An 18426-nucleotide genomic window follows, 5' to 3' on the forward strand; every position below is an offset into this window, starting at 1 on the left:
CTCGAATTCCACTGCGAGACGGGAAGGGAGACGCCGTGGATCCGGGAAGAAAAACAAAAATAAAGAGAGAGAGAAAGAGACGTCGGTTCCATAATCGTGTTGGCTGGTTGTAGAGAAATGCAATAACTTTAATTTGTTGGTACGAAACCCGGAGATACATTTTGAATTGGTACCCCTAATTAGTACTCATAACTCATCTTAGGGGAGCAGTGTCGTTAATGGTTGACAACAACCTGATTCATGAGCCTTGCCACCCGAGTTTCATTCCCGGCCAAGGCTAACAACGTCGAAGGATAAATGACGTCTCAAGCAGTCTCCGGCATTGAGCGGCAGGACGAAGTTGCGGTGGCTCAAGCCCTTGTGGCCGACACGGCCTGATGAGGAGGAGGTAGACATTCGTCTCTACAGCAGTGGATCGACAAAAGACCGCGAATTTAAATCTGAAGTTCAAATGATCGTTTACATGAACGGCACATGTGGGCCCTGAGTCCGAATACAAGCCCCGGGCAAGAATCACTTAGCGGACCAGGTGGCTGACCTGGACCGCTTAATCACTGTTGTAGCACGTGACAATACGTCTTGTTTTCTCTGGAAGGACGTCAAATGTAACAGTGGAAGGTTTTGTTTTTCGCGCTCAGATGAAATATCCCGTCACGAGGATGGATGTGTTTTTCTTTAAGTTCCCCTTTTTAATTGCGCTTGTTTGACCTCGTAAACAGTCTCCTTTTATCATCTCTGTTTGGTTGTGGAACTGCTCTGGAATCGGATGCTGACTAATTATGTTGTGTCAGAGGTTCTGCTCAGCCGGCTATCTGTCATTCATCCCTGCAGCAACACAGACAAACCATGCTTCTAATGGACAGAGAGCTCGCCCACAAGGCTGTACCCTAATAGGCATAAACACATGAAGAGGTTTAGGCTCCTGCTACCGTACACCGCAGAATGAAAATAAATATTGATGGAGCGTGCCCTTCTGACAATTGTACTGTTGACCTAAGGGCACGCCTCGCTGCTACTTACGTGGACTTGAGCAGCGATTGTAGGTTGCCGGTGCGTCCAATGCGAGTCGGAAGAAGCTGCTGCTACTGCTGCAGTGGGAATGGTTAGCACACTGGACTTGCATCTCGAGAGGGTTCGGCTGACAATAAGCCCTGGCAATAACCCCAGCAAAAGGCCACTACAAATGGCTTGTTTCTGTCCTGCACAGTACAGGATTTCACATTCTGACGTTTATTTCAGCGCCGAAGCCGCCACGAACGTCCTTCAAGTCGTGGAGGGGGGGGGGCCCAGGTAGAGCGATGTATTTTATTTTGCACCGACTGCCATTGGGGGGGGGGGTGCGTCGGCTCTAGCGTGCTTGTGAAAACAACGATTTTACCCCAAGTGTGGCCCAATTGTGAACCCCGCGGTTACCATTGACTGCTGATTTAATTGATTATGGCATTTTAAAAAGCAAACATTAATTTTAAAGTGCTGTATTGATGGCTTGATATTTATAGCTGCCTTTCGGTAGATGGGGGTTTCAACCCCCCCCCCCCACCAGACAATATTTCAATCAGTTTAATTCGAGATATGCAGCTTCTCTCTCGAGATGGAGATTCTTTAAATGAATAACGTAATCAAATCTCTGAGATTTTTATGAGCATGGTGGGATTGGCGTGCGCGTGTGTGTGTGAGTAGAGCGGTTTGCGGGGAGCGGTAGGGTAGTGGTGAGCACACTGTCCTGGGCCTCCCCTAGGTCTACTCAGCCTCAAATTAGTACCTGCTGCGATGTGTAAACATCGCCACTAGGGATACAAAGGGGGCAGGGCGAGGTGCTGTGCCCTGTTTAGGTGTTCGCCCACAGCACTTGCCATAACAGTCTGTTAAAGGCTATATGGGGGATCTTTGTCTTTGTACAGAGGTTACCTTGACACTGCAAAACATGCCTATTGTGAACATGATTTGTTGATTCCAGGTTCATCTTACGTGTTGCCGAGTTCTAAAGTGGATGTGATTAAATAACGAATCGGGGTTCAGTGTTTTTTAAATGTAATTTGTCGATTGAATAATACACTTCTTCTCAAACTCACACTGGCGTGTCATTCTACCACGCCACTCAAGTAGTCGGCAGCCACCTATCAACAACAACCCCTTCGCTTCAAAGTATCTGTTCCAACGGCTTTGCAACTCTACCAATGTGCCAAGTGCATTGCGTAACTTCTTGCAGACATAACACACACGCACATTCGAATGCGTTCGGATGGAGGGAGCGTGTGTTTTGAGCTGCGCTGATTTCCCAGGGGTAGAAATGTTTTTGGCACGGTCCGTCAGTGACTTTTTATTTTAATCTTCCTAATGGGCCCTTGCCATTAACTTTCGCATTACTGAGCAGCACTAGGCAACAAATTGCTTTTATTGGATGTTGAATAAGCACTCCGCTCTGGAATGTTGAATAAACGTGACGCTTACCTTTGCGTGTACGGTTTTATTGTTGTCCTGTTAACGTTAGTTACTCGGAACAATTACGTGGAATTGGATGACTTGATTGAACATTTTTCTAAATCTTGTTTTTTTAATGTAATTTCACATCATTGCGATGATATTCAATTAAATTGCGGCATGAACAATAATACTCACAATTAATAAAACATAGGCAGCTAATTAGATGTAACCTAATATGAAGGAAAACAAAGGAGTCATCGCAGGAAGAGACATGAGCATATTGACTTTTGAATTCTTTTTGCCAAAGATAAAATATTAAAGTACAGAACCTGCCCGCCGTTCTGCTGTAAACATGAAAATATTAAATTAGTTATCTGAGCTGAAGCCAAACCTGAAGGAGATATGCCTCTCCCCCCACCTACCCACCCCGGTTATTGATGCTGCTCAGCAAATCCGCCGGAGCCGAGCGCGTCCGAGCGGTAATGGGATTGCAGTGGACCAGTGCCATCGCTTTGTTGGGGTGGCAGTCGTCCAACGCGCTGCCATTCTCTGTCCCCTCGCCCCCGGGGACTCTCGCTGCCTCCCGTCGCCTCGGCGTCGGTCCGCGTCTCGTCCACCTCGGCATGGGTGGACCCCAGGCGCAGCGTGCCGGCTCCTGCATCGGGGACTTCAATTAGTCCGGCCAGGGGGGGGTCCTGGTGCGGAGACCGCCATGTCCTGCTCCGCGTTCTGCTGCGTCCACGTGATTAACTGGGTGAAATTCATGTTCTCTTGCGTCGTGCCGCTGCGTAGAATTCGTATGGCGAAGGTAAGCGGCGCGGCGCGTCGTCGATTCGTCGCCGCGATTGGGTTGAGTGACGTGAGGTTGATGTTGCTGTGTCTCGCAGCTTGCAACGCGCTTGTATTCACATTTTTCAAAGTACATCATTCCCTAGCACACAATGCAGATGAGAAATATCCGGCCGGAAAGGCAGCGTTGCGATTAACCCCACCGCACCGAGCCTACGATACGTTTGACAATAAATAAGTACATTTTGGAATCTATATCAAGTAAAAAAATGAAGAAGCAAAACCATTGTTTTCCCAAGTGTATGATTTATATTAATTATTGATTCTCTGTTTGCTGTGTTGTGTTTACTTCACGTGATGAATTTTGTGCAACGATTTTTTTTAAACGCTTCCTGTTTTTCACGCGCTGTCCCTACGCGCCACTCTTTCAACATCTACGTTGAACTTTATAGGTGGTGTGAGAGCCAACAAAGACATTCTCTCTGGCTTATGAATAAGTCATGTACTATCCTTCGTAACATCAATATTATCTTGCACACTAGGTCTACAGTTAACTGAAATGCGAAGGTCAAAATGACGTCTTCAAGTTGTCGTCCTTCCTCCGATTAGCACGCTGTTGGCTACGTACGGTGCGAAAGAAGTTCAGCATACATACAGTACATGCGCACTACCCGTGCTTGGTATTTCTGGAGCCACTGGGATAACGCGAGAAATACGCGCAACGCTAATTGCACTGGAGGAAATTAAATTGTGCCGTTCTTAATGAAGAAAGCTTTGCAGGCCTTCATAAATCAGCTTGTGGCAGCGGTTGTAATTGCAGTGGGACCCTGACACAAAGAAACCAAATGACGGTTTCGCAGGTCTGCTGGGAACTGGGCCCTAGGAGGACTTTGGCGAATGCAGATTAATTTTAATAAGTAAAACCTGAAAACATCTCTTGGGATGGGAAATCTGGTGTGCAAGGGTATCGTCCACATAGCAAACGCAAAGACACGTATACGCACATGTTAAATGTTTCACGTTTACAGGGTGCAATCCTGCAATGTTCATTGCACTCAGTCAAATACATAATACGTAAATAACGAAATGCTGAACACCGCCGGCTCATATAGAATTCATATTTTCGACCCGGAACAGTTATGGATATTGTGGAAGTGAGTATATGGTCGCACAGACACAAGAGTAGTTGGAATGGACCATTTAAAATATAAAATACAATTAGCAAATTTTCATAATGATCGTATTTGAAAGGATAAATTACGACGATTTTTCAGAAATTGTGGAGCCTATTCTCACCGGTCATGTTTGTGAATGCCATTGCAGAAACGGAAACGGTAATTTTCCATCGTTCATGTGAAACAGTGGCAACGCAGTCTGAATTTGGCCAATTAGCCAACTGAGCTAATTGGGGTTCCATGTTGTCCATTGTCAGCAATATTATCCGGCCAATAGAAGATATCTTTATCAGCCGAGCTGTGGTTACCGCAATCGGCGTAATTGATGCGATTTATTCAGACGTAATGTACTGTGCCTGTATCCGAGACCGAAAGTGGCCTCCAGCCGGCTGCTACTGCTGCTGCCTGAACTCTGCACGGTGCCTCGCGAGGACATTTTCACTTTCATGGCTCCACGCCAAGTGCCATCGCCCCCCACGTTATCACTGCATTAGTGAAAGCACAGTCGTAATCGCTGCACCTCAGCAGTGTTGGTTGCCGTCGAGTTGGATACGCGACCGTGTGTACGTGCCTATGTATGTTGACATTATGTCGCACCCGTACGTAGCGAACCGTGCTAATCGGAAATCTGAGGTGCGAGGCTCCGAGCTTCACGAGTGTTCAATATTCACGGCTCGCCATCATTTAAGCCCCGATGGCCTTCCCCGTGCAATGCCAATTATGGGAGTTACTCGATTATACTTCACCACGCCGGTCAGTGCGGCTTGGTGTCCGGGATTGGTTCGGGTGTTCTTCCCTCGCCGCCGATATCACTCACACGGGCTCGTCTGGCCAGCCTCGTGCACGCAGTTTCGCTAGCCTCTGTGCCACGGATGTGGAAGCGAGGTCATTAAATCCTTTATATTAAGTGCGCTTGCTTGCTTGCTTGCGCGCTTACGACCGTGCAAATCTTTCGGTCGTTTTTTAACCCACTTCCCGTGATTCAATCGAGCTGACATTTTGCACACAGACTCGTTGTGCGTGACAATTTATTTTCGTGAATTTTTTTTCCAAAATTTTACACTTTTTAGGAAAAATTTTTTATATTTAATTACCAATTGCTTAATGGTGGCAGGCAATCATCTGACCCATAGGTGGCAGCCATCTCAAGCCAGAGGACGAGAGGACTCTAGCCGCCACGCATATAAAGGATTTATAGTGAAAAATTCTAGATTTGAAGCTTTCGTGACTGCAAGGAATCATCTTCTTAGGTTTTTTCGGTAAAGTCACGTAGGTAAAACATCAAAATGAATGAAAATAAAATAAAATAAAATCAAAAATCACGACGTTTCGGAGGCAACACAAGTCTCCGTCATCAGGTGGGACCGTCACAGCCAGATTAGCTGCATCAAGTGAGGCAATGATTCAAGATGTAATCCCTTAAAAGCGAGTTGAGGGGGGGAGGAGAGGGAGGGGGGAGCTCATCAGACTATGGTAGCCAATGAATGGAACGTATCGGGAGGGAGGGGGGGGCGAGGCCAAAAGGGTGGGCGACGGCGTGCAAGCGATTGTGCGCAAGGGTGGGCGACGGCGTGCAAGCGATTGTGCGCAAGCGACTTTTTTTTATTTTATTTTATTTTCATTCATTTTGATGTTTTACCTATAGTGAAAAACTTTGTTTTTACGGGTTAATTTTTTTGTTGTTCAGCGCGCGAGTTGGTTTTTCTTTCTCTTCCTCTTCTTTGCTGCATCATGCCCTTGGCGTCTTGCACGAGCCAGTTCGAGTTGTTCCCCCGGGCCTCCTGTAGCGAGGACCTTCACGGAGCAGTTTTCAGTTTCAATTATTTAGTTTCAGTTTAATTTATTATTAGGTATAACCCTGTGAGCCATGCCGCTCTTGACTCGGGTGCAACCGCAACAAAACAAAAACATGAACAAGAAACATTTACACGCAACAGAAAAATCCAGGAAAAAACAGCAAAGTATTCCAGAAAAAAACACCGCATTTCAACGCTGTGTGCGAAAATCCCAGGCGCGTTCGCGGTGATCGTGGTGCCGGCTGGCAAGGTCGCCACGAAGACTCCCTCGTCTCGCTGTGCCGCTGCACCGGCTGTACTTTTGACCCTTTTCCCCCCCTTCGCTTCCATTTGGCCGAGAGCCGCACCTCTCGTGTTTGTCCTCCACGGTCGAGGGGAGTTTCACTCGGCCCGTGGTATCTCCACACCCTCTCCTAAACACCCGGGCTCTGCCATGCAGCAGCTGTCAGCACGTCATTCTAAAAGAGGGACTCGGGCTCCAGACTGTAATGAAGTGTGAATAGAGCCTCGGCTCGCTCTCTGAGCCATGGATGGATGGATGGGGGGGTGATGTAAATCTGCCCGTCTCTAACTCCGTAATGTGCGAGGCGTCCAAGTCGATGTGCGTAGCCCTGAACCCACCGCTGTTTGCAAACACGGTCTATCATTAACGGAGGTTTATTTTTTTAATGGTTGTCATAATGAATACAATAGCTCTGTACGTCGTCATCAACACTGCCACCAAATGGCAAAGCACGTGGCTCTGCCTGCCTCGCTGTGACCAAGGGCTGTAGCCCGAAACGGCGCCTTATTGAACGTGTTGTCGTTATTGAGTTGTTGTTTGTGCTTGTGCACCAATGTCCCGCGCATCATCACCGGATGCTGTGTCTATGCCTGCGTTGCGCTGCTCGAAATTACACAAGCAGCCTTTATTATGTTGATCCAGTCCGTTGGAATACAGCGTCATAAAGTATAGTTTTACGAACGCCTGTATAATTAAGTTTGTGATTAGGATGTCGGGTAAAATTGGCGGTATGATATAAACGAGCAGCTACACTGGTACAGTTTGTGTGTGCAGAATTCGTATTTCGTGCACGAATAACGTTCCTCTCTTCTTCTGTGTGGTCACTGTTGCAAAACATTAACGTTTTCCAGAAATGTTAATCAATACATTCTGCTTGTTAAGCTTTACAAACTCTCCCCCCCTTCTCCCATCTTGAACATGTTGACTTACGGCACCCGCCACCACCACCGAGGCAGGCGGACACACCGGACCATTCATTCGTCCGTGCAGACACCGCACACCAACACGAGCGCGCTGGCTCCACGTGTCCTCGTGTACAGCCCAATCGGACGCGTGCCGTGAACGAGAGGAGGTTTGTTGTTGTATCTGAAGCCCTCCTCAGTGCGCAAGGCCACACAGGCATGCTTCATAAACATTTAACTTAAACTGATTCTGGCACTGCACCGTTAAAGTTGAACAATCTCAACATCATAGGCTGCCAAATTTCTTAAAGCGAGTCTTTAGTAGAAAGTATGTATGAAGTTTGCTATTCAACAACAAGCACCACCGTACATCCCAAACCTCCGACAGACCGAGCGAACCAACAGATCTCTTTGCTCTGAAAACTCTGATTCTCGGCCATCCAGCGCAACACAGAGCTGTTCATTATTTTGAACGCAAATAATATTAAGATCACATTTACATGCCGAATAGAGGCGTTTACTCGGGTCCAATTGGACGCATCGATATAGTTTTGTGTCTATGTCCAGAGTCGTCTAAGGTGTCCTGTACGCTCAGGTGAAGTATTCAAACAATAATACACCGCCCTTTCTCTTTTCACGGGGGGAGTCTTGTAAAAGTTCATTCTGTGCGCGCTCTTTCTGCCGAGGAAGAACCTCCCCCCCCCACCACCCCACACTCTTCTAACACTGCATCGTGAATCGTGCATCTTGATTGCTGGAGATAAAAGTTCAAAGCCGGAGTTGGCCGTCGAGCTCTGCGTGGGCGGGGTGTCGTTGCGGTGGTGTCGGTGGTGGTGTCGGTGTGACCGCGTCTCGGCGCGCGTGCAGCGAGCCGAGTTCGAGCGCCTCTGACACTCTGACCCGGCATATCTGCGCCCCGTGCTCGCCGCGTGTGTTTGGACGTGCGCATGAAAGCGAAAAACCAATTGCGCGGAAAGGAAAAGAAGTTCGCGGCAGTCTTTCTTTGTGCGCGTTGTTGACGGCAGAGGTGGGGGGGGGGAGATAATGGACTGGGGCTGAGCTCTCTCTTTTCCCCTCTCTCTCTCTGTGCAGGTGTGGCCGTCACAGAGAGAGAGAGAGTGGGAGAGGCGTGGGCGCTGTCGTTGTGGTAGTGCTTTGATCTGTCGGGATGAGGGGCCGTTTGATCCACACTGTGTGGAGCTGATGAGGGGTCAATCGCTAGCTGGAGAGGGGAGGGGGGCGCGCACAATCGCAGCAAGTGATATGCAAAGAGCAGCGTTCGTGTGGCTTCGTACACGTACAGATGAATAATACACGGGGTTCCCTAAGTCAATGAACCTCCATGTTCAAGATGAGATAGTTTTATAGTTTCGAGCTCGAAGATTGCCCCTCCCGTGTCCCGTGCCGCAGTGGTGGAGGCTCCGCAAGGCCTTGAGAAGGGGGCATCCACTCAACTGTCGCAGATACTCTGGTTAATCACCAGAAACTGTGGTAATTTTAAAATTAATAAATGTTGTCAGCGCCATGGTTCTGAAAATGGCGTAGCTCATGTCAATCTATTGCTAGATGAAGGCCTCTTCCCATGCCTTGCAGGCTGTGATGGATATTTTAATCATACTTCACCACGCTGGTGAGCTTGGGTCTGTGAAGGTGGGAGGAATACAGAACAACAGCGGAGTTTACCCGACTATTCTTTGGTTCTTTCGGTAAAGTCACGTGGATATAAAAATAAGAATAAAAAATTAAGTGAATAAAAATAATATAATACAAATAAAATTAAAATAATAAAGTAAAACCACTAATGTAAACTGTAGCCTGGTTCTTAATCGGAGTGAGTGTATTGGCAGTCTATAATGTAGACTGTAGCCTGGTTATAAAGTTTGGTGAGTGTCCTGGCAGTCTATAATGTAGACTGTAGCCTGGTTATAAAGTTGTGTGAGTGTACTGGCAGTCTATAATGTAGACTGTAGCCTGGTTATAAAGTTTGGTGAGTGTACTGGCAGTCTATAATGTAGACTGTAGCCTGGTTATAAAGTGTTGTGAGTGTACTGGCAGTCTATAATGTAGACTGTAGCCTGGTTATAAAGTTTGGTGAGTGTACTGGCAGTCTATAATGTAGACTGTAGCCTGGTTATAAAGTTGTGTGAGTGTACTGGCAGTCTATAATGTAGACTGTAGCCTGGTTATAAAGTTTGGTGAGTGTACTGGCAGTCTATAATGTAGACTGTAGCCTGGTTATAAAGTTTGGTGAGTGTACTGGCAGTCTATAATGTAGACTGTAGCCTGGTTATAAAGTTTGGTGAGTGTACTGACAGTCTATAATGTAGACTGTAGCCTGGTTATAAAGTTTGGTGAGTGTACTGGCAGTCTATAATGTAGACTGTAGCCTGGTTCTTAATTGGAGTGAGTGTACTGGCAGTCTATAATGTAGACTGTAGCCTGGTTATAAAGTTTGGTGAGTGTACTGGCAGTCTATAATGTAGACTGTAGCCTGGTTATAAAGTTTGGTGAGTGTACTGGCAGTCTATAATGTAGACTGTAGCCTGGTTATAAAGTTTGGTGAGTGTACTGGCAGTCTATAATGTAGACTGTAGCCTGGTTATAAAGTTTGGTGAGTGTACTGGCAGTCTATAATGTAGACTGTAGCCTGGATATAAAGTTTGGTGAGTGTACTGGCAGTCTATAATGTAGACTGTAGCCTGGTTATAAAGTTTGGTGAGTGTACTGGCAGTCTATAATGTAGACTGTAGCCTGGATATAAAGTTTGGTGAGTGTACTGGCAGTCTATAATGTAGACTGTAGCCTGGTAATAAAGTTTGGTGAGTGTACTGGCAGTCTATAATGTAGACTGTAGCCTGGATATAAAGTTTGGTGAGTGTACTGGCAGTCTATAATGTAGACTGTAGCCTGGTTATAAAGTTTGGTGAGTGTACTGGCAGTCTATAATGTAGACTGTAGCCTGGTTATAAAGTTTGGTGAGTGTACTGGCAGTCTATAATGTAGACTGTAGCCTGGTTATAAAGTTTGGTGAGTGTACTGGCAGTCTATAATGTAGACTGTAGCCTGGTTATAAAGTTTGGTGAGTGTACTGGCAGTCTATAATGTAGACTGTAGCCTGGATATAAAGTTTGGTGAGTGTACTGGCAGTCTATAATGTAGACTGTAGCCTGGTTATAAAGTTTGGTGAGTGTACTGGCAGTCTATAATGTAGACTGTAGCCTGGTTATAAAGTTTGGTGAGTGTACTGGCAGTCTATAATGTAGACTGTAGCCTGGTTATAAAGTTTGGTGAGTGTACTGGCAGTCTATAATGTAGACTGTAGCCTGGTTATAAAGTTTGGTGAGTGTACTGGCAGTCTATAATGTAGACTGTAGCCTGGTTATTAAGTTTGGTGAGTGTACTGGCAGTCTATAATGTAGACTGTAGCCTGGTTATAAAGTTTGGTGAGTGTACTGGCAGTCTATAATGTAGACTGTAGCCTGGATATAAAGTTTGGTGAGTGTACTGGCAGTCTATAATGTAGACTGTAGCCTGGATATAAAGTTTGGTGAGTGTACTGGCAGTCTATAATGTAGACTGTAGCCTGGTTATAAAGTTTGGTGAGTGCACTGGCAGTCTATAATGTATACTGTAGCCTGGTTATAAAGTTTGGTGAGTGTACTGGCAGTCTATAATGTAGACTGTAGCCTGGATATAAAGTTTGGTGAGTGTACTGGCAGTCTATAATGTAGACTGTAGCCTGGTAATAAAGTTTGGTGAGTGTACTGGCAGTCTATAATGTAGACTGTAGCCTGGTTATAAAGTTTGGTGAGTGTACTGGCAGTCTATAATGTAGACTGTAGCCTGGTTATAAAGTTTGGTGAGTGTACTGGCAGTCTATAATGTAGACTGTAGCCTGGTTATTAAGTTTGGTGAGTGTACTGGCAGTCTATAATGTAGACTGTAGCCTGGTTATAAAGTTTGGTGAGTGTACTGGCAGTCTATAATGTAGACTGTAGCCTGGTTATAAAGTTTGGTGAGTGTACTGGCAGTCTATAATGTAGACTGTAGCCTGGATATAAAGTTTGGTGAGTGTACTGGCAGTCTATAATGTAGACTGTAGCCTGGTTATAAAGTTTGGTGAGTGTACTGGCAGTCTATAATGTAGACTGTAGCCTGGATATAAAGTTTGGTGAGTGTACTGGCAGTCTATAATGTAGACTGTAGCCTGGTAATAAAGTTTGGTGAGTGTACTGGCAGTCTATAATGTAGACTGTAGCCTGGATATAAAGTTTGGTGAGTGTACTGGCAGTCTATAATGTAGACTGTAGCCTGGTTATAAAGTTTGGTGAGTGTACTGGCAGTCTATAATGTAGACTGTAGCCTGGTTATAAAGTTTGGTGAGTGTACTGGCAGTCTATAATGTAGACTGTAGCCTGGATATAAAGTTTGGTGAGTGTACTGGCAGTCTATAATGTAGACTGTAGCCTGGTTATTAAGCTGGGTGAGTGTACTGGCAGTCTATAATGTAGACTGTAGCCTGGTTATAAAGTTTGGTGAGTGTACTGGCAGTCTATAATGTAGACTTAGCAATGGTAGACAACTCTCAACTGACCACAATGCCCCATACTGCCCACCCCCCCGTCTCTGTGCACGGGGGGTGCCAACATCCAAGCACTATACAGGCTCCAACCTGCTTAGCTTCTGAGATCTGAGGAGGCCGGGTGCATTCTAGTGTGATTTGCTCATGGCTCATTACATCTACATTTCTAATGATCACAGCATGGTTTTTATTCAAGTTAAGAATAACAAGATGTTAATTTGCTTGTAATTGTTCTCGATACGCATCTTGGAGGGGTTTTTTTTTTATTGTGGAAATGGCCAGGGGTGCAATTGAAGGGTAAAAGTCTGTCTCGTGTAATTGGCCCTGCGTTGGGAAGTGTGCCTTCTTCTATTGTTGAGACCCGCTGTAATTACGGTGGCCTCCTGGCACTCGTTGACTGGCTCCTGGACCCTGTGATCCCTCTTTTCCTGTTTTCACAAAGGTGGATTATTTTCGCAAGCTCGCCAGGCTCGTGTCTACCTTAGCGGCTGTCTCATTCGTTGTGGGTCCGCTTCTTCTACTGCTCTGTCTCTCAGTAACACTACAGCCGAGCGAGTGCACGTAACATAAACAAAGCATCAAACGGCATAAAACAACACAAAAACCCGCGAAAAATAAAAATTAACGAGACAGAAAAAGAGTCACCAAAATAAAAAAAATTGACGAGGTTACCAATTACGCGCTTTTCCCGAAAGCATCCGTGGCCCCGCAAGAGTTGAAAAGAGTCGGGCGATCTCGTTTGGCGAGTTGTTCTCCCCCCCCAACCCCCTCGTCTTCCCAGGCTGTGTGGTCTCACCCAGAGGCGGAGCCGAGTTGTGTGTGTGGGTGTGTGTGGGTGTGGGGGTGTGGGTGGGTGGGGGGTGCCACGCGTTTGTTTACCGGCCCTACCGCCAGTGCGTGCGGGGACCGCGCGTGGTCTGCGACTGTCACTGGGATGGCCGTGACGAGCGGGGGGAGGAGGGGGAGGCAGAACCGCTTCGCGTGCTGCTGCTGCTGCTGCTTCTGCGCGAGGGCTCTGCTGCGTGCCGTGTGATGCTGCAGTCCCCAAGCGAGCGCTTGTGCCATCGTTGCTCCCTCGCTGCTGCTGCTGCTGCTCCTGCTACCACTGGGTGCTGCCGTTGCTGCGTGCGGAGAAGGAGGAGGAGGAGATGCCATCAGTCACTCTGAGTGTCCCCGGTGGGCGCAGGGAGCGCGTCTCGCTCGTGTGCGTCTCCTGCGCCATCTGGGTAGGTGAAGCCGACACACCGAGGCGCGTCGTGGTCTGCTCTGTCCTTCATCTTTGCCGTCTCGAATGAGAGCGCCTCCGACGTGGCGCTTAAAAATCACGAATCCTCTTGCCGCCTACTGCTGCTGCTGCTGCTCCTGCTGCTGCTGCTGCTCCTGCTCCTGCTGCTGCTGCTCCTGCTGCTGCTGCTGCTGCTCCTGCTGCTGCTCCTGCTGCTGCTGCTGCTGCTCCTGCTGCTGCTCCTGCTGCTCCTGCTGCTGCTGCTCCTGCTGCTGCTGCTGCTGCTGCTCCTGCTGCTGCTGCTCCTGCTGCTGCTCCTGCTGCTGCTGCTGCTGCTGCTCCTGCTGCTGCTGCTACTGCTGCTGCTCCTGCTGCTGCTGCTGCTGCTCCTGCTGCTGCTGCTGCTGCTGCTCCTGCTGCTGCTGCTGCTACTGCTGCTCCTGCTGCTGCTGCTGCTGCTGCATGGCTGAGCGTGGCGCTCTGCTGTACTCACGCGGACCTTTTCATTCTGTCAAATCGTTCGTGTTTTAAGCTTGCGTTCGCAAAAGGTTTTGAACATCTTAACACCTGTTTCATTACCAGAAAGGGTAAAACCTATTCTTGTTTTTTTTATAAAGAGCTTACGTGTTGTCTAAAACGTTCCTTTTTGTGCGAATCGTTTGTCGTACCATGCTCATGTTTTTGGTCACTGTTATGCGTTCTAAGTGCAATTATTCACACAGAGTTAATGTGAAGGCCTCGTTTGTGCTCGTGTATAAAATGCAAAAGAAAAAAATGCCCAAGGAAGCTGCTTTAACAAAAAAAACAACAACGGTCTTCAATGGACCCGAGGGACTTCGCCTATCGCGTGATGAATTGTCAGAGCACTTTGATGACTGTCCATGAGAATTCCTCTTATTCGCCGTGGCGGAGCAATATCACAGATCCCATTATCTGTGGCGGGGTTATGCGCGATTTTAATCCTCTTATCCGTGGGTGACAGGGTCGCTGATAAGAGGAGTTCTGTAATTCGCAAACGGTGTAAACTCGGACGTAGTTTCACTCTCTGGGAAGGTGCTGCTCGTGTAGCATTTGCTGAACCGGTGGTTCATCAGAGTGGTGATGCCGTGGTGGCGAGATGGTGACCTCGTCGCCTGGTATACAGGAGGGCGTGGGTTCGATCTCGATCCTGACGCTTGTGTATTTGGAGTTTGGATGTTCTCCCTGTGGTCGCGTGGATTTTTCTCCGGGTACTCCGGCTTTTCCCTCCAATATTTATAGAAATATGCATTTAGAGTAATTTGGCCGCTGTAAATTTCCACGCGATGAGCCACTTCGTTGGGTAATCATTTGTGATAACCAGGTCGCTTCTGAAAAAGGGCTGTATAGCTCAGTGGGCCTTCTTAAATTATCATAAAAACATTGCTTAGTTTTATAGTTTCGTTGAGCGCATTACTCAATAGCTCATTGGCCGTTCGACCCAGAAGCTTTTGAAAAGGAGCCTCAGAGACGAGCTTCCCCAGTGCAGAGAGCACGCCGTCACGTGAACCCTGAGCATGCTGGCACGTGAACCCTGAGCATGCCGTCGCGTGAACCCTGAGCATGCCATCACGTGAACCCTGAGCATGCCGTCACGTGAACCTTGAGCATGCCGCCACGTGAACCCTGAGCATGCCGTCGCGTGAACCCTGAGCATGCCGTCACGTGAACCCTGAGCATGCCGTCACGTGAACCCTGAGCATACCGCCACGTGAACCCTGAGCATGCCGTCGCGTGAACCCTGAGCATGCCGTCACGTGAACCCTGAGCACCCCGACCGCACGGTGGTTTGAAGAGCAATGAGAGAAAACGACCGTGCTCCTTCTTTCAGATGTGTTTTTTAAACGTCCTCGCTCCGGGATCGCGCTTCTCCGGACCCCTACCCCCCCCCCCCTCGAGTGGCACGTGATGGTTGATGGGGTCAACTAGGGCTGAGATGTCACGGCCTCAAAACTGGTCTCGCCATTGGTGAACCAGGTGGGGGGTGCAGGGAGGTGATGCATCATTCTGGAGGATGCTCCACTGTCCTCGAGGGACGTGGGGGGTGGCGGGGGGGCTGTGACCCAGCGAAAGAGTTCCTCTTGTATCTCGAGATGGTTTCTCCGTTGACGGCGCTTTGCTGCTCCTGCTGCTGCTGCTGTGTGGGTTTGACCGCGCGTCGTCCGGCGTGACTTCGTCTGACGTTTCGCTCCACGTGCCGGGAAGGTGTTCGGGGTGCAACAACCGGCACCACGCTGCAGAGATGTGCCACAGCACGACCACGTGAATGGACAACCACGCCGGTGACAACGATTGCAATTGTGATGTCGCATATTGGTCAAAAGACTCCACCGTCTTCGTGCACGTGGTTGCTTAGCAGAGGTTGTGACCGCTCACCGTACCGGCGATAAGTCAACGACTTATCGTGATTCACAATCACGATTGAGTAATATATTCTCTTTTTACCCACCGTGATCAATTTATCGGCCACTAGTGGTTGCAGGTTATTTCGGTAAAGTCACGTAGGTATAAGATAAAATATAACCACGTGACTTTACCGAAAGAACCAAATAGTATGAATTCCTGCAGTCACAAGATTGCAGGAAAAATGTCAACCAATTTCATACCAAATATACGAATTGAAAACACATTGACTCTTACACATGCGATCTCGTGCATGTGTGTAGAGCCTGCCTGTTAGTGGTAATCGACGCAGCAATGCATCATTGCGCCTCTGCTGCCCGGCGCTTGTGTGTGTGAGAGAGTCCTTCCTGCCCAGTGCCTTGAGACTCCGAGCGCGCCGTAACGTGATACGAGCCAGTGAATAGCTCTCGTGAGTACGTCTCACTGACAGACACGCGGACAAACCCCCACCGTCTTGCACTTATAAAGTATATCATTAATAACCATCCACATCTGTGAGTAACAGTTTGTCTGATACTTTTTATTTTTTTTTACTTTTATTCAAGGGAAACAACCGTAATTTAAATTTCGATTTAAAGCTTTTGTGACTGCAGGGATTCATCTTCTTGGTTCTTTCGGTAAAGTCACGTAGAAGGGAAGTAATAAAATAATAAAAATAAAACATTATAAAATAATTCTCACGACGTTTCGGCCACAACGCAAGCAGCCATCCTCAGGTGAAGAACAGGTCTCTCGATAAGACAGAGTCATTCAGATAAGACAGAGTCATTCAGACTCTGTCTTATCGACAGACCTGTTCTTCACCTGAGGACGGCTGCTTGCGTTGTGGCCGAAACGTCGTGATAATTATTTTATTATGTTTCATTTTTATTATTTTATTATTTCCATTCTACGTGACTTTACCGAAAGAACCAAGAACCGTAATTTACCCGTGTCGTCTATTCGCATCACTTCGAATTCCCGACAACGAAGAGGTTCCCGGCACGAACGTTACCTGAAGTTGCGTCCACAAACTACGCCGCAACCAACAGCTTCCATGCAATGCGATGCGGCGACATTCTTCAGCAGAACGCAAATATGTGGGTGGAATGTTACACTTTTAGCGGCTCCTATCGTATCCTATAATTTTGGCATTAAGCGGATTCCTCTTTGGCTGCTGCGTGCAGGAGGTTTCAAAGTTTCTCTCTCCTCGCCCAGACGTGGGGAAGAGAGGAGGGGGGGGAGAGAGAGGGGGGCAAGAGAGAGGGGGGGGGGGAGAGAGGAGGGGGGGAGAGAAAGGGGGGGGGAGAGAGGAGGGGCAAGAGAGAGGGGGGGCAAGAGAGAGGGGGGGGAGAGAGAGATGGGGGGAGAGAGGAGGGGGGGGGAAGAGAGAGGGGGGGAGGGGGGGGGGAGAGGGGGGGAAGAGAGAGGGGGGCAAGATAGAGGGGGGGGGGGAGGAGAGAGGGGGGGGGGGAGAGGGGGGGGGGGCAAGAGAGAGGGGGGGCAAGAGAGAGGGGGGGGAGCAAGAGAGGGGGGGTCAAGAGAGAGGGGGGGGGGCTAGAAAGAGAGGGGGGGGGGGAGAGAGAGAGTGGGGGGGTCGGCACGGATGCAGCTCTGGCCCTGACGAGGATTACGCGGATTTGCTGGGATACCGGTGGTCGCGAATGCGTAATTGTAAAAAAACAACCGCCACCGTAGTGTGGTTAGAGCACTGAGCCTCTGTAATTTGCGTGATATTATTATTATATGGCAGGTTTTGTTTTAACATTCTTCCGTAATTAATAACGTACATTCCGCGGAGAGGCATTGGTTATTTTACTTTTTTTTAATTTTAATCGTAGTCATGTTTATGCATGCGGCCCGTTCTTTTTTACGCACTTATGTTTTGTGTCTCACTTTTCTTTGACTGCTCGGCTATTCAAAAGGAACCATTGTCTGGGTCGACCTTTTCAAAATAATCTTTTGTCTCCATGGGCTCTCGTGAAGGTTACGCGTACGTCTGTAATACATGTATGGATATCATAAAATTATTAAGCTCCTAGAAGGTGGACTACGTAAGGGATTATGGCGTTTTATATATATACGTGCATAGAAGTATTTAAAAAAGCATGACTTTTGATGGCGTAGCCAAGTTTTCCAGAAGGAGGGTTTGGAAGGAAGTTTGTATCTCTGCTTAAAACCTTCAAGGAAAGATTCAACTAACGTGCCCCGAATGGGAGCACTTGTATTTGTTTCTGTACGAAAAATGACCCTGTACGAAAAATGACCCTGAGAAATCCGATAATTGTCACTTGAGATTTCTCTCGTTAGAATCTGGCCAATAATGGGAGTGTGAAGAGTCGTCGGACTCGATCCAGTCGGTAAGACCCTCGATAGGAGCAGCACATCGTCGTCAAGTAGGAGGAGGGGTTTGCAGTATTTGCCATGGCTACCAAGACTTAATGAAGTATTGTTGTTTAGAGATTGAGGATCGTGGCTAAAACGTTTGACAAACACCGATTGGACGAGGTGGGCGTGTAAGTAAACTCGTCGGGGGGAGTTGGGAGCAGAGAATTTAGTGAACGCATTAAATGGTGCTACTGATCTGAAGCGATTACAGCTATTGGGGATTTTTTTTATTAATTCACGAAAACATTTGTCATCGTTAACTCACGGCTGTGACTGCATTAAGCAAAGTGGGGATTGTTCTCAAGGTTTAACTTTGGTTTAACATTTATCACATTTATCAAATATTTCCTCCTGAGGAAGCGCCTTTCTGTGGACCGGTCTCCCCAGTGATTTATCAGCGGTGTCATCGTCACGAGGCTATAAGTATTTGCTAACATAACAGCAAGCGCTCGGGATGGCTTC

General features: G+C 47.7%; 1 protein-coding gene across 4 annotated transcripts in view; it reads left to right on the forward strand.

The window, feature by feature from the left end:
* Window positions 1–18426, forward strand: part of LOC144722472 (tensin-3-like) — a 144308-nt gene that overhangs the window by 32259 nt on the left and 93623 nt on the right. Inside the window, exon 1 of one of the 4 annotated variants that reach the window (XM_078600964.1) lies at window positions 12955–13177. The exons of the other annotated variants lie outside the window; for them this stretch is intronic. Within the exon in view, the coding sequence (XP_078457090.1) occupies window positions 13100–13177 (78 nt within the window). The 5' untranslated portion in view covers window positions 12955–13099. Of the gene's footprint in view, window positions 1–12954; window positions 13178–18426 lie in introns of those variants that run through there. 4 annotated transcript variants of the gene reach the window in all.

Source organism: Lampetra planeri, chromosome 1 (genome assembly GCF_965212315.1).
Source record: "Lampetra planeri chromosome 1, kcLamPlan1.2.h2, whole genome shotgun sequence".
In the NCBI taxonomy this organism is placed as follows: domain Eukaryota; kingdom Metazoa; phylum Chordata; class Hyperoartia; order Petromyzontiformes; family Petromyzontidae; genus Lampetra; species Lampetra planeri.